The 22,577-nt window shown below is 39.2% G+C and overlaps 1 protein-coding gene across 1 annotated transcript in view; it reads right to left on the reverse strand.

Moving 5' to 3' along the window:
* uggt1 (UDP-glucose glycoprotein glucosyltransferase 1) overlaps positions 1–20,886 on the reverse strand; it is a 40,687-nt gene extending 19,801 nt beyond the window's left edge. The window contains exons 1-21 of the mRNA XM_057860156.1: positions 20,750–20,886; positions 20,028–20,169; positions 19,864–19,940; positions 19,471–19,604; positions 19,283–19,395; positions 19,035–19,209; positions 14,690–14,786; positions 14,548–14,626; positions 14,369–14,469; positions 13,860–13,959; positions 13,640–13,700; positions 12,341–12,432; positions 11,588–11,738; positions 11,388–11,507; positions 11,231–11,316; positions 9,338–9,473; positions 9,138–9,269; positions 8,898–9,062; positions 4,877–4,997; positions 4,674–4,772; positions 150–244 (exon numbers count right to left, since the gene is read on the reverse strand). Coding sequence (XP_057716139.1) covers positions 150–244; positions 4,674–4,772; positions 4,877–4,997; positions 8,898–9,062; positions 9,138–9,269; positions 9,338–9,473; positions 11,231–11,316; positions 11,388–11,507; positions 11,588–11,738; positions 12,341–12,432; positions 13,640–13,700; positions 13,860–13,959; positions 14,369–14,469; positions 14,548–14,626; positions 14,690–14,786; positions 19,035–19,209; positions 19,283–19,395; positions 19,471–19,604; positions 19,864–19,940; positions 20,028–20,169; positions 20,750–20,780 — 2,307 coding nt within the window. The 5' untranslated portion in view covers positions 20,781–20,886. The remainder of the gene's footprint in view (positions 1–149; positions 245–4,673; positions 4,773–4,876; positions 4,998–8,897; positions 9,063–9,137; positions 9,270–9,337; positions 9,474–11,230; positions 11,317–11,387; positions 11,508–11,587; positions 11,739–12,340; positions 12,433–13,639; positions 13,701–13,859; positions 13,960–14,368; positions 14,470–14,547; positions 14,627–14,689; positions 14,787–19,034; positions 19,210–19,282; positions 19,396–19,470; positions 19,605–19,863; positions 19,941–20,027; positions 20,170–20,749) is intronic.
* Positions 20,887–22,577: the final 1,691 nt, after the last annotated feature.

Genomic DNA, 22,577 nt, shown 5'->3' on the forward strand with positions numbered 1-22,577 from the left:
TAGACAGCGAAAAATGCTTACCTCAGCGAAAGTTAGAGGTCTGTCTAAGAAAATGGATGCAGTTTTTCACGTTTATTACAGATTCAACTTCATTTGAAGGAAAATAAGTCATCACGAGGAGACAAAACGGGATAAAAACACTAAGCTACCATGTGTCGGATGGCATCATAGAGGAGGCTGCGTCCTGAAGGCGTGTCAAAGTCTCCCACCACCCAGAAGGTCACGGGCCGGATGTAGCCATCATCTATTAAGCAGACAAAAAAGACAAGTTGTACACTGATTTGACCTGCCATTGTGCGTGTAGCTAAGGACTGGCCGAACTTTTCTACTCAACAAGGTCATTCATTGAGAAAGGTATACAGTATTAATTCCAAGACTGACATTAAATGTAAAAAAAATTAAAAAGTCTTTATGTAAAATAAATAATTGTATTAAATAAATTCATTGTCATATAGTGTGTTCAAAATCTAATAAGTCTAAGTCATCTAATAAGTGTCACAAAGCACTGCAGTGGGGGGTTGGGGGGGTGTTAATAATTTCATTAGAATTACAACTATTTATTAATAGAGATGTCCCGATCGATCGATCGGGTCCGATCACGTCATTTTCAAAGTATCGGAATCGGCAAAAAGATATCGGCCATGCCTTTTTTTAATATATACAGTATATATTTTAATTAAATCGTTTTCTAATTGTATTTAACGTTACAGACATAATATGTTACACTCATCCAGAGTCTTTAGTTTAGGCTTAGCGTAGTGTTATCAAAAATATCCCGATAACGCTATTAATATATACGCTGCACGACCCTCTCACTCATTGTCGCGCTCAATCTGTTATAATGGCGTTTTACCTATATAGAGAGATAAAAGGCAGCGCAAAATGAGTAGAGTGAGTTTTGGCAGCCTTTGGCGCCGTTCTTCAACTGGCTAAAACCTTGCAATCCCTCTCCCTGTGATTAGAAATATCATGGGAAGCAATGTGGGGAAGCTAGATGGCTATAGATCTTGGTCTTAACACCTTAACTTATTTCCCAAAGCAGAGAAGATATATCCATTGGTAGCACGACGCACAGTCATTGTTTTACTTCCCATCATGGTTCCACTTCCCATCATGCATTGGGGCATGCTGCAGTATCATTTACTGAAAGCTCAACAAATACACTAGATGGCAATATTTAGTTACAATACACAAAGTCACAAGTCTTTCTATCTGTGGATCCCTCTCACAGAAAGAATGTTAATAATGTAAATGCCATCTTGAGGATTTATTGTCATAATAAACAAATACAGTACTTATGTACTGTATGTTGAATGTATATATTCGTCTGAGTTTTAGTCATTTTTTTCTTAATGCATTGCCAAAATGTATATGATCGGGAAAAATTATCGGGAATGATTGGAATTGAATCGGGAGCAAAAAAAAAGCAATCGGATCGGGAAATATTGGGATCGGCAGATACTCAAACCAAAACGATTGGGATCGGATCGGGAGCAAAAAAAAAAACATGATCGGGATTTTAAGCAGAATTGTACAATGAAATAATAATTACCCTATTAATGGCTGCCACTGACAGCAATAGATGTCCAATTCATTATTAATAGGAGTGCTTGGGAGCTTATTTCAAATTGAGTGGGGATCGAGCGCAGTGGTTCTTAACCTTGCTAAAGGTACCGAACCACACGAGTTTCACAGGTGCATTCACTGAACCCTTTGGAATTTCATAATAAATCCTTTTTTTTTTAACGAATTCAAAACTTAGCAAGCTAGTATCTAAGTGAATTTCGTTGAGATTTCAAATTTACAACAAATAATTTTGCCTTTTTTTTGTTGATTTTCACATTGTAAAATGAAACTCATTTAATTTCATTTAATTTCCTTTTTTTGGTTTCATGTCTACATTCTCATTTTCCTTCAAATTTCTTTTTATTGGTTTTACAAAAATACAGAACACCCCCCTCCCCAAACTTAAAAAAAAAAAAAAAAATTTTTTTTTTTAAATGTTTCACTCTAAGTTATCAAACACAGCCAACCATGAAGTCCAAGTCAAATCAAAAATGTCCAGAGAGCCATAGAAAGTTCTTCCGTGCCATCACTCTCAATACATAATAGTTACAGAATCAAAATACAGTGCAATACGTTCAAATGTCCAAATAGGAGCAGCATGGAGAGCGACCATACTATTGCCCATCCCCCATAGCTAAATTAACAATGTACAGTAACAGTGCATATGTCATTCCTGTACTTGTGTAGCGGTGTTATCAAAGAATGAAAGAAAAGGTCCCCATGTACTGTAAAATTTCTTTTCAGAACCGCGAAGAATATATCTGATTTTCTCGAGCCTAAGGTTCATCAGCACATCCCTTATCCAATGCGATGTTGTGGGTGGGGCAGCCTCCTTCCACCTCAAAAGAACCAAACGTCGTGCCAGAAGGGTGTTAAATGCAATAACCCTACACCCCCAAGTAGGCAGCCGCAGACCCTCCGGTAAAACTCCAAATATTGATATTAAAGGATCAGGAGTGATTCCGACCCCCAACACTAGGGAGAGGGCTTCAAAAATACCCTTCCAAAATATTTCTAAACTCGGACATAACCAAAACATATGGATCAGTGTTGCATTCACCAGCTTACACCTATCACACAAAGGGCTGATTTCTGAAAAGATTCTGGACAATCTTACTTTAGAATAGTGTACCCGATGTACTACCTTAAATTGAATCAGAGCATGACGAGCGCACATGGATGAATTATGTACCCTGCCCAAAACCTTAGACCACAGTCCCTCTCCGATTGGTATTTGAAGATCCCGTGCCCACAGGTCTTTGAGTCTGGATAAGGACGGAGCTACCAAATGAGAAATTAGATTAAAAATGCGCTTAATTCCCCCTTTCTCTGACGGATCTAAAGACATAACATCATCTAAAACTGTTGTAGGAGGTTTATTTGGGAAAAGCGGTATGATACTCTTAACAAAGCTTCTAAGTTGCAGATATCTAAAATGATGAGAATTAGGAATATTAAATCTTTGGACTAACTGTAAGAAAGAGGCAAAAATATCATCCACAAAAAGATCATTTAAATGTGTAAGACCCAGGCTGGACCACAGATGAAAGGCTTTATCAACTGTTGAGGGTACAAAAAAATGATTCGACGCCACTGGGCTAAAAAGGCAAGTACCAACTACACCATTTTTTCCCCTAAATTGAGAAAGTATCCGAAGGGAGTGAAATAATACCGGGTTATTTCCCGATATCCCAACTGTCAAGGGCAGTGGCGCACCACACAAGGCGGCTAATGAATTTGGGAGACATGCACATGACTCCATCTGCACCCAAGTGGGACCATTCTCCTTAAGATGGTAATATGACCAATATGCCATACAATTTAAAATACATTCTCATTTTATTGTCGCACCCTTGCATCACATACTATTTTTATGACGTCAAATGACTTAAGTGACAGAGTTTTTAAAATTATGTACGCAGTTCACGCTGTTTGTAGGTCTGTTATACTTTTTCATACCAATTGCCAGTCAACCCTCCACTGAGCAAACTGATTTCTCCTCCCTTTAGATAGAGGGCTAGCGTTTGATAAATGGAATCAAGCGTCTAAATTAAGGGCGAACCAGTCCAAATCCTGGTCTAAAACACCACTTTGCCTAGATTTAGTCAGCGTACAAAATAGGGCTCTGCATTTCCTAACCTTCACCGAACCCCTGAGGCTCACTCACTTAACCCCAGTAAAGAACCACTAAGCGCAACCAATGTTAGTGAATGACTTATTACAAAAAAAATATTGTATAAAATATTACAAAACGGGCAGCAAGGTGGCAGAGTGGTTAGCGCGTCCGCTTCACAGATCTTTGGTTAAATCTCAGATTCGGACTCCCTGTGTGGAGTTTGCATGTTCTACCCATGCCTAGGTGGGCTTTCCTCAGGTATTCCGGTCTCGTCCCACATCCCAAAAACATGCATGGTAGGCTGATTGATCAATCCAAATTGTACGTAGGTGGACGTGTGTTCGTGAATTGTTGCTTGTCTCTATTTGCTTTGTGACTAGCAGGCAACCAGTTCAGGGTGTACCCTGCCTCCTGCCAGTTGTTAGCTGGGAATATGGTATATCTCTCTTTTCCAACAAAATAAAAGGTTGAATTAATAGCAAAAATTAGCATATGTGGACCGACTTAAACAATACAACAGCCCATATGTGGCCCAGGGGCCAACGATTGCCCACCCATGTTAACATCTTAACTAGAGCGGTTGTCATGCTGTCTTACAAGAAAGGGAAAAACATATCAAAAGTTTAGTACATTGGCATGTCTACCCTTAGGCTGCCATTTACTTTGATAGATGTCCAATCTATTGAAATTGGGAGAGGTTAGCATGTCAAAATTGAATAAAAGGACAACGACATGCCTAATGAGGTATGCGATGACGAAGTAATGGACCCCAGGAGAGGCACTATGGAGAAAGACTGAAGGAATAACGAGTAGGCGGTGACAATGTCGATTGGCAGTGTTCATCACTGGCATGGGCAACATTTTAAAGGCATAAAAAAGCCTGTGAGGCGGAGGACTACATGAGCAATATTCAGGCTTGAAGGTGACTGAATCGTATGCACCTGGGCGAAGTTCAAATACCACTGAAAAATACCGTATTGAAAGTGCTGACCTTTCTTGGTCATGTAATTGATGCTGTTGGCCACGGCCGTACTCTTCTGCCGTGTGTCCAGAGTGGAGAAGCGAGCATAATCGTCCACAAAATGGTTGTCTAGGGAGAAGCAGAGAAAAATGGATGGAGAATTACTTCGGCCCGATGTTGCAAAGGCTCCCTTATCAAACGGTGGGCCTATCGATAACTGAAAATTGACTTACTGGTGTCAGAAAGGTCCAAGTATTGTCTGGTGGTGGACAGCACTCGGGAGTTGATGCGAGGGACGACGTTGGGCTGGTTCATGATAAAATCCACCACATCATGATCAGTCGCCAGCTCGCCCTATGTGCAGCAAAAAATAAAGTGAATGTCACTTTTGATGAATTAGAAAAGCCATAAAAGCCTGGTCCCTTGGAGCCGAAAATGTATTCAATTTGGTTCCCAACTAGAAATGTCAATGTTTTGTTCCTTTGTTGTCAGCCAATAAGCAGCAGGCGTGCGCACCCCTGACTGTTGGCTCAGCATTGGAGCTCATTACTTTCACTGCAAGTCAGCACAGCGGAGATTAAAACAAGTCATTAGAAGACATCATTAGCAAACATTGTCTCAATTATGTTTCAACTGCCAACTGTCTTACACTATACACGTTAGTGCTTTAAGGGGCTTGTACTAAAAATGGGAGTCTAGTAAGTCTCTGTAATGCTTGCCAGGCCTCCCGCTCAAAATGTATTTGACATCGAGCTCTTCTTCTTCATCTAGCTGTTATGAATGAGTGTCCTATCAAGGTTAAGCCATACCACTTAATACGATACTAAACTTATTATTAAATATTAACTCATTGGTAGACACTGACGGCAACAGACGTCCAATCCATTTTGTCTGGAATCGTTCGATCCCTGCCAGCCTCCCAGTCAAATTGAATTGGATATCTATTGCAATCATTGGCAGTGATTCCAGCCTTCCAAGTTGAAATAAATTTGATATATTACAGTGTTGTTTCCTTCAACGAAAATATTTCGTTGCAAAACCTTTTTTACATGATGATGACAAGACAATAACGAGCTAAAAACTTGTTTTGGGAGACTAAAACATAATGAGACTAACGCCAGTTTTCGTCTGACGAGACGAAAATACGCAATAGTTTCCGTCACATGTTCACAATGTTTGACATTTAATGTGTAGTTAGCCTGCACTGTAGCAGTGTCTGGTGGTGTCACCTGTGATGTGCTGCGACCCCCACCCCTTCCCGACCCACCAGTGTGTTGTCTCCAGTCTCTATGCAGGCTTGCACGCACTGTAAGACTTGTTTTCTTGGCCAGAGAGAATATTTTAGCCTTTAAAGGTCTGTCCTGAGTGATCATCACACACTAAATGTAACTCGTAGGATTAGCATTAAAGGTGTGCGAAATTTCCGATTTTTAGATTATTCGCGATTCGGCCGCCGAAGATTCGAGAACGATTCACAAACATCCATATTCCCATTATTTAAATATGTTCAGTAAAGCGGAACTAAAACACAGTAAACATTAGAGCTGTCCCGACTAGTCGACATAGTCGACGTCATCGATGACGTAAATCCGTCGACGAGCACAACATCCCGTCGACGGTTAATGAAGGGTTAAAAAAAATATATATGCGTGGAAAGTTCAGAATGTCGGATGCTCTGTATGCAAGCGTGGAAAGCGGTACAAAGCCAAAAAAAAAAAAGCGCACCAGTGTCCAAAACATTGACTTATTTCAAAGAAACAACGGAGGGTACACTCTTCTGTCCTGTCTGTTCAATGCCAAGCTTGGCTGCACGTCGGCCGTGAATAAACACCTCAAGCGCCGTCACCGTTTGTAATTTTTTTTTTCATGTTTTGTACACCAGAGGGTGCTGTCGCCTTACTGAATAATAATGTTTCATTGACAATGGGCCTATAAGTGCTATTAGTATTGTCCTTAATGCTAACTGAAAGGTTTATTTCATGTTATGGTTTATTTTATGGTAAAGAAAATTATATAAGGTTAAAAGGTCATAAATATATACAGTATATACAGTGATTGCACTCAAGGGACAGATTGTCAATGATAAGGTAATAAATTAAGGTAAAGGCAATTCATTGATATAAACAAGGTTTAAAAGGAAAAAGGTGAAAAGTTTTTGTTAATTTCTAATTGTGTTGTTTTATTTGTGTGCACCATAGCTCTTACGGTGTGATTACATCAAGGATGGAATAAAAGTTGTAAACCATCAGTTTAAGAGACCACCTTTTCAATCGGGATGCTACACTAGTTAATTCTGTCAGCATTTGAACTCATTGTTTATTTGTGATTTATTATTATTTATGTGTTTATTTGTACTTTAATAAATAATTTAAGTGTTCCGATATGTTTTTTGTGAATTGATAAGCGTCAACAAAAATTTCATTGCTAAATTAGTAAACAAAAACAAACATTTTTTTTTTTTTTTTTTTAATTATTAGATTAGTCGACTAATCGTAAAAATAGTCGGCTGACTAATCGGGAGAAAATTAGTCGTTTGGGACAGCCCTAGTTAACATGGTCTTCGGGATGCAATGAGGAACAGACCGAGAGTAAACATCCAGAACTCATGCCGATAGATAAAAAAAACAATAATACCTGACTGCGGCCAACAGCCTTACAAACAACGCCCAGTTGCTACAAACTACGGCCACATAATGCTACAGTGGAAATCACATTTGTATAGAACTAGATGCGAAATGACAGACTTGCCGGCATAGGTAAATAGCCGCCAACTTAAAGCAGTAGACTTCTCAGGAAGACTCTGTTGTAGCGAACCTTCCGAGCGGACCTAATTAACTTTTTATCAAAAATACTCCTAAATCAGCAAAATCTTGACTTGAATTTGTCTTTAAATGATGAAACAGTTTTAAAACTTTCATATGTCGAAAGTAGACAGAAGCGAAATTATGGAATAACGGGAACAATTTCAACAACTTTAACGGTTGATTCAGAACATTAAATTAATTGAATGTAGTTTAAAGCTGCTGATACAGAATGGGGACTTGAGTATTTTATTTTCTGTTTTGAGCTATTAACTTGATACTGAAATAGTAGTTTATTTAAGCCTGAGAGGATATTTGTAGTATTATTGTAACTAATATACAAAACATTAAAAGCAGCTAATAGCTGATGGTGGTGGTGGGGGGCTGTGCAGCAATTATCGATGTATAATTGAATTGTAGCCTCTGATTTGTAATCGAATCTTGAGGTGCCCCAACATTTCCACTTCTAGTTAGCATAGCATTGTAGTTAGTATTAGGCTATTGCTAATGGAGAGCGTCCTTTTAAACTCTCTATCAACTTTTTACTGACAGTTTGTGGCCTCCATGTGGGTAATTAATATTAATTAAATGGAAAATATTGTACTGTTTTCCTGCTGAGCGTGTATTATCACCAAGTTGGCGTTGTCCTTATAGATGGACGCTACATTAAGTGCTCGTCTCGCAATGTTCATTTGAAACAGTTAGAAACCATTATTTATCTGTTTTGGGAGTATTTTTATTATTTTTTTATTTTTAAATTTTACAGACTAAAACATTTTTAGTAAACGTCGACTGAAACAAGACGATATTAGTCTTGAGTTTTCATCAACAAAAACTAGACAAAGACAAGCCTATTTTGAGAGGACTAAAATATGACTAAGACTAATAAGTATTATCGCCCAAAAGACTAATACAAAAATTAAAAGGGCTGCCCAAAACAGCACTGGTCTATAACGGTCAATAGCAGTGAATTAGTTAAATTATCCAGAGCTGTGAGGATATTGTCAAAAAAATAAAAACAATAATATATAGAGTATGTTTTACACTATACATATTTACACTACTGAAACAAACTTTGCAGAACAAAGAGAAAATGTTCTTTGACAGCCAAAAAGTTAAGAAAATCATAAGCAAGATAGTTCAAGTTAATTAGATGACCAACTTTTTTTTTATCCTTGAAAAACTATTTGAACATAATTTGTCTGCAATCCTATTTTGTGCTTCACAACTGACTTGTGAAAGTTTGGATAGCTTTCTTCAATTTGGAAAGAAAAAAAAAAGACATTTAGATGCACTTTTTCCCCTCCTCGATACATTTTGGAGCTATCGGATCAGGACTCTGTGTCGGCAATCCTCAAAATCAGGTGACTTGGACTCAAACTCACATGCAAATTTATGTGATCTGAACTTTCCAATTGCAGTGTGTAGGCTACTTGTATGTCTTCCAACTGACCAGGTAGACGGCCCTCTGGTAAAAGGAGGTGGTCTCCAATATCTTTTGCATGGTGATCGTCTCCAGTTCATCTGGCTCCAGGTGCTCACGCGGGTATGGTATCCCGTTGTACATGACCACTGGCAATGGGCCCACGCCCGTCTGCTCGTAGTATGCCCGCCCTTCCTGCCAACGTGCGCAGACATTAGATTGAATGTCCTACTAAACTTGATTTAAAGATAAAAAAACAGCTCATCTAACCTTTCTGTTGGTATCGTAGCTTGAGTCGGCTCCCAGGACGCTGCTGATCTCCACATAAGGGAACCTCTTTTCCAGAACTTTAACCACATTGGAAACAGTCAGCTGCCCACCTTGAGGGACTAGGTTGAACATCTTAAGAAGAAAAAAAAAAGATGAGATGACAACAACGAGCACATTATAACGACAACGTTAAGACTCACCGAGATGACTGCTTCGAAAGCATTGTGACTGTCCACCTCGTCGCTGATGTAGTTGTAAGCCCGCAATAGGGCCACACCCGCATCCCGCATTCCGTCTATATCATCTTCATCTGACACTACAAATATCAGCCCGATCCTACAAGAAAACGCGTAGGTTTCTTTTTGGGATGCAGACGGTGCATTATCTGATTCATCAAGATTCACACAAGATGGCAGGTCCGGACATTCTAAAGCAGACATGTCCAAAGTCCGGCCCGGGGGCCAAATGCGGCCCGTGGTCAAATCTCATCCGGCCCCCGGCTTTGTCATAAAATCAATAACATCTGGCCCGCACACAGACTAAATAAATTGGTCAGCAGTACTGCCACCAGCATATGAAGTAGCTTACACACTAAATATTGCTCCTCATTTACGCACTAAAAGGCAGCAGCACTCTAAGCAACACGACCGCGTGTTACCCTCTACTCCCAATTTTCTAAAATGGCGACAATACACAAAAAAAGTTGACTGCGACGGCCGATGCTTCAAGGATAGGTGGAAATTGGACTACCGGTATTTCTTCACTAAAATACGCAACTACTGTGTCTGCCTCATTTGCAAAGAGACAGTCGCTGTTTTTAAAGGGTTCAATGTGAGGGATATCGCCAAAAAAGACACGCTGACATGTACGACATGACGATTACAGGGAAGATACGCAGCAAGAAATTGAAGCAACTTGAAGCTAGTTTAATTTCACAGCAGCAGTAGAGTGTCGAAAGAGAACGCTACAAGGCTAGTTGCGATATTGTTTAAATTGATTAAAAAAAATAATGAAGCAAATGTGACACACAGAATGGCTTGCTAAAATTTGCTTAAATATATTGTTCTACGTAAAGGTCGTCAGCCAAGGTCGCCCCCCCACATTTTTACCACACCAAATCTGGCCCCCTTTGCAAAAGGTTTGGACACCCCTGTTCTAAAGGTAATCCTCACCATGAATGAACAAAACCGTGAAAGAAATGTATTAAAATTGATGACAAAATTCCGGTAGTATTGTGCACATATCCCTAAAATGCTTTGGTAATTAATAACAATAACAATACAGTAAATCCGTATTTGCGCAATCTCAATCATTGACTTAACCCAAGCGACTATTTTCTGTAATTTAAGAAGAAAAAGAAAAAAAAACTCATAAAGACCTGGCGTCCACATACGTAACATCCCATTTCAGGTCATGTAGGCCATGATATTAACATTTTGTATAAAAGTGTAAAAAAAGTGACACGACTCAAAATGTTATGTCCACGTACTGTATTTGGAAGGCAGGCCTCAATTATATCTTTATTTAATAGCCCCCAATAAGACGCTAAAGTAGATTGTTTTTTCATTTTTTAAAAATTTGTTAATTTCATAATACTACTACATACTTCATTGCTTGCCATTTACTATAATAAATTATTGCCAATTCCTTTATATTGAGAGAACTGCCTGTAATTGTTCATATTTAAGTGTCACTGTTGATGCTAGACATTCAATCCATTTAGTTTGGGAGGGCTGGCAGCAATCATTCACTGCCAGCCAGTTAATGAATGGCCTATAAAAGTTTAATAATGTACATTAGTTTTTATTTATTATTTTATTTTGTACATTAGTTTTTCTCTATAAAATATCAGGACAAAAAACTGAAGTTATTCGCACCTTAGTAAATATAGATACGGCCAAATAATGATCAATTTAACATATTTTACAATAGACTAGACATTAGTGGACATGGACCAGTTCAAATGTAGTTGCTCACTGTTTGCTACATTTTTAAGCCCCTACACATTGGACCAAAAATGAATACTGTGTATAAATAACCAAATACTGATAAATGTTTTTTGGTCAACTCATGATCATTTTCAAGACACAAACCTGAGTGGGATGTTGTTTGAATAGAACATCTCTGCAACACTTAACAACTCAACTGCGCTCTCCTGAGTCGGATCTAGAATGATCACCTACAAAATCGTAATAAAGCGTTTAGATTTCATATGTGTATTTTGATTTGCTTGCTCGACTGGCATCCTACCAGATTGTGGAAGTTCTTGCGGATCTGCCGAATCACACCGGGGAAGGTGGGTCTGAGCAGTTCCTGAACATTGTAGGGCCACGAGCTGTACCGGTGGTCCGTCTCCAAGTTGTTGATCCACTAAAACACACGTACAAAAATTACACTATGTCTATACCTCTTTCTTTTTTTTTTGCAACAGATTTGACGCTCCCTCTTACGCTAATGGCGGGGTTGCGGATGTCAACAGCGTAGTCGGAGTCTGATGGCTGTACGTTGAGTCTGAGAATGTCGTGGATGTATGGCGTATCAATGAGCAGTGAGCGTAAACCCTCCATCACCCGGGCCTCACTGCGCAGTACCTCAAACACACTAAAAGATATGTGACAATTCAGCGTTTGACCAATGCTTTTGGGCAGAGAAAGAAGAATTTGAAATATATACTAGTATTTATATAAATATACAGTACATGTCTCAAGTTTGGACACACCTCATCCAACACAACACAAACAATGGTCCCAAGAAATTCCACTAATTAACCCTGATAAGGCATACCTGTGAAATGAAAATCATTTCAGTTCACTAATGACTGAAGCTCATCGAGAGAAAGGCAAGAATGTGCAAAAAAGTAATCAGAGCAAAGCTTGGCTACTTTCAAATCTTGGCTCAAGCCCCAGTTTGAATGTTCTTACTGTGGTTGCTTGGGCTTTCTCACAGCCCCACCCCCCAAAAAAAACCTCCAAACAAAAAAAACAACAACTAGAGTCCGTTCAAGATTAATCACGTTTTTGTGGGGTTACACAACATGTTAATAAAGGCTGTATTAAATCAAATCAAATCAAATTCATTTATATAGCCCTTTACAAAAATCTGAGAGATACTCAAAGTTCTTTATAACAAAGCAAAATATAGTACATGAAAAATAAAAGGCAGGAAAGTACTATACAATTTCATCGCGCTAAAACTGTGACTACCTGAAAATGTCTTGTGAGTCCAGATCGATGTGCAGCCCATTGATGAACAGGGCAGAGTCACCTGGATGCAGCCCCAGCGTTCCTTTGAAGAACTGAGAGGAAGACAGTGGGACTCACCAAATAAACTACAAAATGTTGATACTGAATTGCGCTGTCAATCCAGGTTTTCATTTGATTTTTTTCCCATACATTTTCAGGAGTCAGTGAGTTAAACAAGTCACACTGTTCTAAACAAGGTAACTGCTGCATGCTTGACATTGCTGGAAATTACAGGTTGTCCCCAGGTTACGAAGAGTTCCGTAACTACGCTGGCGATGAAACCCAAATTTCTGCATAAGGCGGAATTAACCCTTTAAGTACCCTAAATAAATCAAAATAACTATGCAAAAACATGTATTATACATCATAGCAAGTAGAAAAAAATAAAGATACTGTGAAGCACGTAGACTCGTGAATGAGTCGCCTTGCTGAGAGAAAATGGCACTGTAGAAAGAGTAGGAATGCTAGAGAGGGGAGATATCATGGCCTTTCAGGTCGCCAGTGGCGCCTCTCTCAATGGCAGCCCATCATCCCAACTAAAAAAAAAAAAAAAACGGATCGGGTCTCGCTGACGGAGAAGCAGCAGCATGAGAAGAAGGAAGTGGGGACCACAGAACAGCGGCGGCGTGCTGAGGGAGCAGGGGATCCTGACATGATGAAAAGCAATGGGAACTGGGTACCGCTTACGTGACAAAAAACCAAAACAAAACAAAAAAAAGCAAAACACTGGAGACAGAATGGCGGACGAGACTCCGGCGTCGTAACGTCGAAATAACGTAAGTCGGGTACATTGCAACCCGGGGAATACCTGTAGTGGCTGCTGCCAGTTAAATCTCATTAACCCATTCAGGGACAGTAGTCACTACAGTGGAAATCTTTTCCAAAATTCATTAGCTTAACTCATTCACTGCCAAAGACCTATTGACAGCAATAGATATCCAATCTATTTGAACTGAAAGGGGCTGGAAACGATGGCTTGACCCATATATTGATAATATACCGCACCTAGAAAATTTAATTCTGATTTGCCTACTAATGATAAAAGAGTTGTAATTTTAGTGTCTTCACCAAGAAGAATGAAGTGAGTAAGCCCTGGAGCCCTCCCTCCAGGCAGTCCAAGAAAATATTAACTGTCCCAGTGGAACCTGTGCCTTTGGCTATTGCAACAAGTAGACTTTTTAATACAACTCTGGTACAGGTTTGTACATGTGTACCTGATCAAGGGGCCAATGACAAACAATAGGTGTGGGGAAAGAGTACCTTCTGGTTTTCGGCGATCTCTTTGCGGATCTCATTACTGACCACTGTTTTGGTGATGGACCTGTGACAGACACAATTTTATCACACCCCTTTGACCAGATGAGGGTGGTCATTTAGTTTTCATCTGACTGAAAAAAATACTCGGAACTTCAATTTAAATTGCTACTTTATCATCTACCTATCAGGAGATTCCGTGCGTCTGTGTTGGATTATTATTCACCTGGCCTTGGTTGGGAAGTTCTGGCTTAGGTCCTTCATAACATTAAGGGCATCCACGGCTGGAGCAGCAAGGATGCGAGCAGCTGTCTGGAAGCTGAGGTCTGCAAATGAGAAGGTGCAAAAATGACAAAAAAGCCATCAGCCAATCAGATGTGCGTTTAGGAGGGAAAAAAAAGGACGGGCACATTCAGCAAGTGAAAAGAGGTACATGTAAGTCTGAACATAATGAAAATAATTCACTTAATAATGGTGGGGTCAATTACAACAATTAAAACATGGAAAGACAATCTAAATGACCTATGTAACTGTAAGTCATTATATAACGCAAATAAAGGTGCTTAAAAGTTGGTAGTGTTTTGTCCCTACCATCCCTATGCAAACCTACGCCCTTGACTGAACCTAAAATGCATGTTTCTGGATTATGAGAGGACGTGCAGTTCAATGAATCCAGAATATGTCCTTTCAAAGCCAGTCCTCTCATTTAAGAATTCCACTGAGAAAGAAACCCACCTTGCATTTCCCAGACTTTGAGTGGCGCCATTTCATTGGTGCTTTCCACTAAATGTTTCCTCAACTCCTTTAACTGTTCTTTCAGTTCTGGGTAAAGCTTCCTGGAGATATACAATGCATCTGATAATGTGTTCTCATTCTGTTTTGAGGAACTACGTGGTAAAATGTTTTTAGCTCACTTGAGTCGACCGAAAAGGAATCCTTGGACCTCATCCACGGGATCGTTATCCCTGATCATTGTGGCATTCACTTCCGCCCCTGAAACCACAATCAATGAACTAAATACTCCGGGTTTACACTGTGGTATGTGTGTTTGCGTACCTTGGACTTGTGTGTCATCCTTTGCCTTGTACTCTTGGTTTTTGATCGCCAACTCCACTCCATAGCCAGAAAGAGAGACCTTCTTTGTGCTTGGATTCTATCGGGAAAGGAGATAGAGAATGGAAATATTTTGGAATTGCACGTTCATTAAATTATCTGACAACGGTACACATTTTTTAACCAATTTAGAAAAAAAAAAAAGTTTTGTATCCTCTTTAAGGAAAACGTATGACAATGGACCTTTCACAAACGCTCCGCCCCTCTTTAATTAGTTACTGTTACAAGTTAGTCAAGATTTGTGACTCAGACGACACATGCCATGGCAGGAAGACGTATGGTGGAGTGTGTAAGTGATTTATTTAGGAAGAATATGCAGTGTATTTTCCTAATTTCTTCCAGACCAAGGCAAAAGAGTTCACAACTTGCATTGGTGGGTTATACTCAAAATTTGTAGCAAAGAGGAAGTAGAGAGTAGACATGTGCCAATTACCGGTTTCAAGGTATACTGTGGTATGAAAACGTCATGGTTTCAAAACCACCAAAATTTTCCGTCATACCATCCCTACGGTATTAGCTATTTTTTATGTCCCAAAAATGCAGGGAGAGATCCCTCGCTTGCAGATGCAAGGCTCAACTTTCCCCCACCGGTTGTTGGTTGTTGCTCAGTGTCAATGAGTCAGCTGTGCTACACGATGGCTGGAGGAGGTGAAACTTTTATCCCTCCCATCGAATAAAACGAAATTGCTTGTATGGGAACACTTTAGCTACAGAAAAGTTACAGATGGCCGCGGCTTAGAGGAGGAGGGCCAACTAACATGTAAAACATGTTTGCGGAGGGTGGCTGCCCGATGAGGCAATACCTCCAATATGATTTCGAATTTATACAAAATGAAAGGTTAGTAAATACTATCATGAACGTTTCCCACCAGCTATGAGAGTTAACTCAAGCGTGTTTAATGTCTATAGCAGTGGTAAAACATGTGTTTTTTCTCTCTCTGGCAACTGTCTGTGTGTGTATAATGTAAACATGATACAAGTCATACACATGAGCTTTTGGAAAATAATTCACTTATTTTAGTTCTGATGGTAATAATGTTAAGGTGTGGCTGTGGGTTTATACTCACTTATGGGACTGCATTTATTTTGAATATCTGAGTTATCTTTTAAATTTATTTTGACTTAACATTATACTTAAGTTCCAATCTGCTAATATGTTTTGAAATATAAAAATCCTGTTCAATGAAAAAAAATTTTTTTTTAACCCAGATATCTCAATGTAACACATTTCACAGCTGTAATTGCAATACCGTGAAACAGTGATATTTTTGCTTAAGGTTATCATACCGTAAGAATTTCCAACCGGCACGTGCCTAATAGAGAGTATACTAATATACCTAATAGAGTATACTATATAATCACAGTAACTACAACTTTGATATCTAGTTTTATGAATTTTTCTTGCCTCTACTAAAGCAAGTTAGGCAACAAAGCTAACTAGTTAGACCTCTGGCATTAGCTTAATTTTACTAAAGCAAGTTGGGCAACAAAGTTAACTACCGTAATTTTCAGACTATAAGCCGCTACCTTTTTCCTTAATTTCAAATCATGCGGCTTACAGTCCAGTGTGGCTTATTCGTTGATTTATTTGGGTTAATAGGTAACACTTCATTTGACAGCGGCGTCGTAAGACTGTCATAATTATGACATGACACTATCATAGGCATTACTGAATGCTTGTGTCATTAAGTGTCATCCAGCAAATTATATGTCACTAACCCCATTTATGTCCAGCTTGGATCTTTTACATCCATTCAAAAGTGAAATAATTTGCCGGATAACACTAAATGACTAAATGATAAAATCTGTTATAAGCATTCATTAATGCTCATGACAGTTTCATGTCATAATCATGATTGTCTAATGACAAGTCTTATGGCACCACTGTCAAATAAAGTGTTGCCAAATACTATAGCAGTTAATGAAACAAGCGGAACAGTAACTGAAAAAATAATTACCACAGTACATGAATTTTGATTGTTATTTACATCTATAGCGCTACAATGCATGCTAGGAGGCATGTTGGACAACAACAGTGTTGACAGCAGATGGCAGCAGAGGTTGACTGTCGACCCCAAGGGAGCAGTGATGGCCATATGAAGCGTCTTGAAGCAATAAAGCATTGCAGCCAATTGGTTCAAAGCGTCATGGTGGTTCGTTTGGTCTTACGACAGTCATATGATGCCGGTGTCAAATAGTGTTACTGGTTAATATCTTTTGGTGTAAATATCCCATAAAACAGTGAGGATAGCCGTGGCTTATAGTCCAGTGCGGCTTATCTATGAACAAATGCCGTTTTCGGGCCAAATTTGGTGGGCTGCGGCTTATAGTCAGGTGCGCCTTATAGTGCGAAAATTAGGGTAGTTAGACCTCTGGCATTAGCTTAATTTTACATTTGAGCACACGTACTGTATGTGTGCTTGTTTATTTTGGAGACATTTAGTTGGGAGTGAGGCTGTCCGTCCACACTTTTTAATCCTTTGAAGGCACCTTAAGTTGTGTTTTCGGCTTTGGTAAGGGAAAGAACCGCATTCACCGAGATAAACTCCTGGGGTGCCTAAAGACCGATTTACAGTGGCGGACTTGGCAATTTTGGGGCCTAAGGTGAACATATCCAGGGGCCCTCTTCTTGGATCAGGGGTTAAAAAGGTGAGAAGGGTGTGGAGGAAATATGTTCGGGTACACTAGGGCTGTCCTAAACGACAAATTTGCTCCTGATTAATCAGCCGACCAGTTTTACGATTAGTCAACTAATCTAATAATTTTTTTTTTTCACTAATTTAGCAATGAAATTTTTGTTGACGCTTATCAATTCACAAAACCATTTTGGAACACTTAAATTCTTTAATAAAGTACGAATAATCATGTAAATAACAATAATTATTCACAAATAAACAATGAGGTTAAATGCTGACAGCATTTATTTGTGCAGAAGAATGGAAAGTAAACAGATTCAGAACACTGACTTTGCCTTTCCAACATTATTCAAAACAATTCTTAAAAATAAATTCTAGCATTATTATTGTAGTACACTACTATAGATAATAGTAGTATAATAATTATTATAGTAATTATTCATTGCCGATCATATTTGTCATAAAGAGTGTCATTTGAAAGCTATTCTTAGTGTAGAATCTGTATTGTGTAGTATTTACTCAACATATTATAATATTAATTCTTAAGTATGTGGGATTAACTCCAGAAATTGTTATTTATACGACGAACATGACGTGCTTTTATTTTGAAATGATCACCGGAAGTACGTTCGCTAAACCGCTAACCGGAAGCTTTACACTCCGTTAAAAAAAACATTCTTCGTCATTGCTGGTAGTGTCACTAATAGATTTATTTTTTTTCGTTAGCAAATGCTGTTAACCAGCTGTTGAGTGTTATTGTATGACTGAATGGAACTGTACTACATTGTTTCGCCACAGGGTGTGCTGTCGTGTATTTTATGTTCGGTGCGAAGAAGAAAGTTAAAAGAGGCATTTAGCGGCCTGTTCCCAACTTCTCCCTCACTGCACTTTGGCTCTTATGGAGAGCACGTTCGCTCATGTGTTCGAAATAAACGATAGCCAACGTGCAAAGTAGCAAGTGAGCTGTAAAAATAGCAAGCTTAGTGGCATGAAAAACGCGGGAGAGCTAAGTGAAGCTAACGAACAGCTAAGCGGAGCTAAGCGATGCTAAACGGCGCGAAGCTAAGCTTAAAAGTGCTAAATAAAGCTAAGCGACTGATACTCAGTCCGTCGTCGTGGAACAGTCCATTGTAGTGCGTGTGTGCGGGGGAGAGATAATATAAATGCAGCATTCAAATGGCTTTCTTTTTTGTTATTTGTTTGTTATGCTGACATAACTATACATGACGAACAGTTGGGGGTGCTGCGTTTGTTATGCTGACATAACTATACATGACGAATAGTTGGGGGTGCTGCTGGCTCCGGTGGCCCAAGCCCTTGCTCGTTGGAGCAAGCGCAGCTGGTTGGGGGCCCCCTACTGGTTGGGGGCCTAAGGTTATCGCCTACTTCGCCTGAATAGTACATCCGCCTATGCTGATTTAGATACTTTGTAGGAACATCGCTTCACCATTTTGGATGTTCGCAGCTTTTTTATTGTTTTCCTCTTCTTCCGTTAAGTATCACAACAGTTGGCGGTCTCGTAAGGCTTACAGTAACAACCAAATGAATAAATTAGAAAATGAAGGCATGAGTATATCTTAACGGATCATCTTTACTTAAAAAGGGTTGTCAGCGATCATTCGCTACAATCAGGATAAATGTGTGACACCTACCGCAACATAATGACGAAGCACATAAATCGCTAAGCCTTTCGCGACTTTTTCCACAACGGCCTGGTGCAGTTCATGAAAATCTGTGCTCCCCAACTTGGCGTACAGGATGACAACAGGAGCGTCTGACTTTGACCCGGGATATTTATGGTCACCCTTGAAAAGGTACGGCTTTGGCCTGAGAAAGAAAAACACTCAGCCAATTATTGTCACAGTTTTTGGCGCTAGTATCTGTTTACGATTGTTGTTACCTTTCCGAAGCGGTTTTCAGGAGCGCTTCCAACATGTCGGGATTGCACGTCTTCTCTCCATGGATGCTGAAAAAGGCTGAACAGCCAGCAGGAGGAGTCTCATTTGAAGCAATCTAGATGCAAAGACGGATCATAATACTGTGAAAGTAAGAAAAAAAAAAGGAATGTATGAATTAAATTGCCTCTACCTGCTGGAAGGAGTGCACTGTTGCTGAGTAGGCTCTGAGGGAAAGAGCGAACTTGAGCATGTTCACTTGGATGGAGCTAAGCAAGGTACCCGCCTTCTCCATGATCAACTCGTAGTAGGCCTGGTCCGTATCAGCTGGAGAGCAAGAAGAAACAGATTTTGCAAATCATTACATCACAATGGCACCAGTCAAAATGTTATGAACTGATGTTGAAGGGACTCTCAAGCTTGAGCCAGACTTTGGTCTGACTCCAATTTTTAAGTGTTATTTGACAAGAAGGGGTATAGGGTCAAAATGTAGACAGCATATTTAGTTCCTCTCCCACTTAACGCAAATTGCAAATATCTTAGCTTCCAGCTTTTGTCTTATAGAGAATGAACAACTTTTACTCACCATCATGCTCTTCTATGTTCTGACTGGCCTCGACAAAGTCCCAGAACTTTTCTTGGCTCTCCTCTGCAAGGAATTCACTAAAGATAACACAGAACACATTTGCAATTAAGCATTCAGGAACATTTAAATGCTGATTATAAAAACATTGAGGTTTTTTTCCCCACCTTGCCTCCAGAAGCAAAGGTGTGTCTGCCCACTTGGCCGTGAGGGTCGTGGTGACCGCCTTGGAGTCTGCCCCCACGCCGAAGACTGAGGCCAGTGGGGACACCAGAGTTACCAACAGGAGCCACATCATCCAGCTTGCACCTGATAAGACATTTCAGGAAATAGGCATATAGGAATTGGCAACATAATAAAACATCACAGGAATTGACTGACTGGGTTTTCTCCGTGTACTCAGACTTCCTCCCACATCCCAAAAATGGCATGTTAGGCTCACTGAAGACTTATAATGATAAAACCTAATAAAACAGCAGGAATCGAGCGGGCTCACTAGCAGTTTCGCTTGTAAACAAAAAGACGTTATGGCTTTTAACCAATCGGAGAGCTCAGCGTGGCCGGTTCGGCCAATGCACGCACAGTTTGTACGTTCTGTCACTTGGTTGGGACATAATTATGACAATATAAGCGTCAATACGGTGAAAGAAACCACATTTACATAGTTAATTAATGATCATTGCTGGCCGAGATTTCATTACAGTTTGAACCTTAAAACCAAGCGCAGGTGATCGCATTCGAATTCGTTGCGAACGATTAACTACTCAATTTAGACATTTTATCGGCACGGAATGCGATTGATACGTGATATATATATTTTTGGTAACCAGGAGGTGAGCAGTAGTTTATACGCGGGTAGTATGCAAGAGGAAGGCTTATTTTTCCTTACAGAAGCCGGCTTCGTAGCTTCCTGGAGTCATGATTCGCCAGAGAGAAGGTGGGGTCCTTGTAGAGGGTGTTTAGGTAGCCAACACATTAGCCTGATCAAAAATAAGCCGGCGGGGAAAAACTGCCGTGAAAACGAAAATGGATGCAGTACAAAAATAAGGGAACCGTACACACAGACACAAAAACATTAAATCTATAATTTACATATTTATATAAAAACTGCAAACAAGTATTTTAAAAAAACAAAACAAGACAAAATCTGGCATTATTTTTCAGGCACGTCCGGCCTGGCAGGTGTCTTCATAACAATCATTGAATTTTTTTTTTTTTTTTTAATTATTCATTGTTATTATTTATTTATTATTATTATTATTATTATAATATTAATTTTACATACATTAATGTGTAAGATTGTGGTTATGAATGATTTGATTGCGGTTATGAATGATTTAATATTAGATACATCATATTTCGTAATATATAGAAAGAGTTGTCGAAATTAAGACTGTTGTAAGAATGTTAAGACTGCAATTCATTCTATGACTTAACAAGTAACTCAGTTTCCTCATCAAACCGGTATTCATCAATGATATTAAACGTTACATTAACTCATTCACTGCCATTGACAGTGATTGGCATCAAATCCCTTTCAGTTGGAATGGTTGGCATTGCGGGAACCATCACTGCTAATCCTCCCAGTCAAAATGGATTGGACGTCTATCGCTGTCAGTGGCACCCAATCATTTAGAGTGGGGCCCATGTACAAAAAAAAGTGTTTAAAAAGCAGTGGGGGATGAAGTACTCACTTTTTTTTTTTTACTTGAGTAAACGTAACGTACAGGTGCAAAAAATACTAAAGTACAAGTATCTAAGAAAATATGTACTCAAATAAAAGTACAAAGTCCTTTACAAAAATGTAATATTCGTGCATATATGTGTTTGTGTGTGTGTATGTCTGAGAAGAACCAGAAAATTCATTCACTGCTCAGTTTTATTTAAAACTTTACAGAATGGAAAATTGACTGCACTGTAAGCAGAAGCTTAACAAGCTCAAAAACTCAAAAACACAGCCGAATGGCAGCTTGCAAGCAAATATCATGTGCATACCGCCACCTACTGTACAAGAGTGTGGTGATTTATATTGGTCAATATCTTGTTCACCTGCCCGCTCTTGCTTGTACTCGTGTTGCTGCCTCTAGTGCTCAGTTACGGTATATTTGCATGGGACTTATCGATAGTGCCGGAGGCATGAAAACGAAACCATAAATTCACAATGAGAAAAAAAGAAAACAAACAAAAGTAACGTGTAATGTGTAACATAGGCGACAATTTGAAAAGTAGTGGAGCAAAAAGTACAGATGCCTGCTGGAAAACATAGCGAAATAGGAGTAAAAAGTACCACTTCATATTTGTACTCAAGTAAAGTACAGATACACGAAAAAGAACTAAAGTACAGTAACGAAGTACTTTTAATTCCACTATTGTTAAAAAGTGGGCAAATATTAAAATATTAGCATTGGAGTATTTGTTTTACTGGTGACCTATTCATTTTTTGTGGTTGCGTTGCTTGAATTTCTCAATAATGTGCTCTGGATGCAAACATGATCTATCTCTTTCCTGCTAATCCTCATCAAGCCTTGTCTTAGTTGACATGAGCACATTCAGCCTTAACATATGGTGTATTGTCTGAAAATTTGCTGAAAAGTGAAACGATTGTTTCGTCTACCATTTAAAGGGGAAAAAATGATGCCAGGTTTTTCAAAAATAATCATTCTTCAAATATATGTTGAGTATGATTTTTTTTTTTAGATCAGCTATTATTTCTTAAC

The sequence above is a fragment of the Corythoichthys intestinalis genome, chromosome 15, assembly GCF_030265065.1.
Source record: "Corythoichthys intestinalis isolate RoL2023-P3 chromosome 15, ASM3026506v1, whole genome shotgun sequence".
NCBI classification, from domain to species: domain Eukaryota; kingdom Metazoa; phylum Chordata; class Actinopteri; order Syngnathiformes; family Syngnathidae; genus Corythoichthys; species Corythoichthys intestinalis.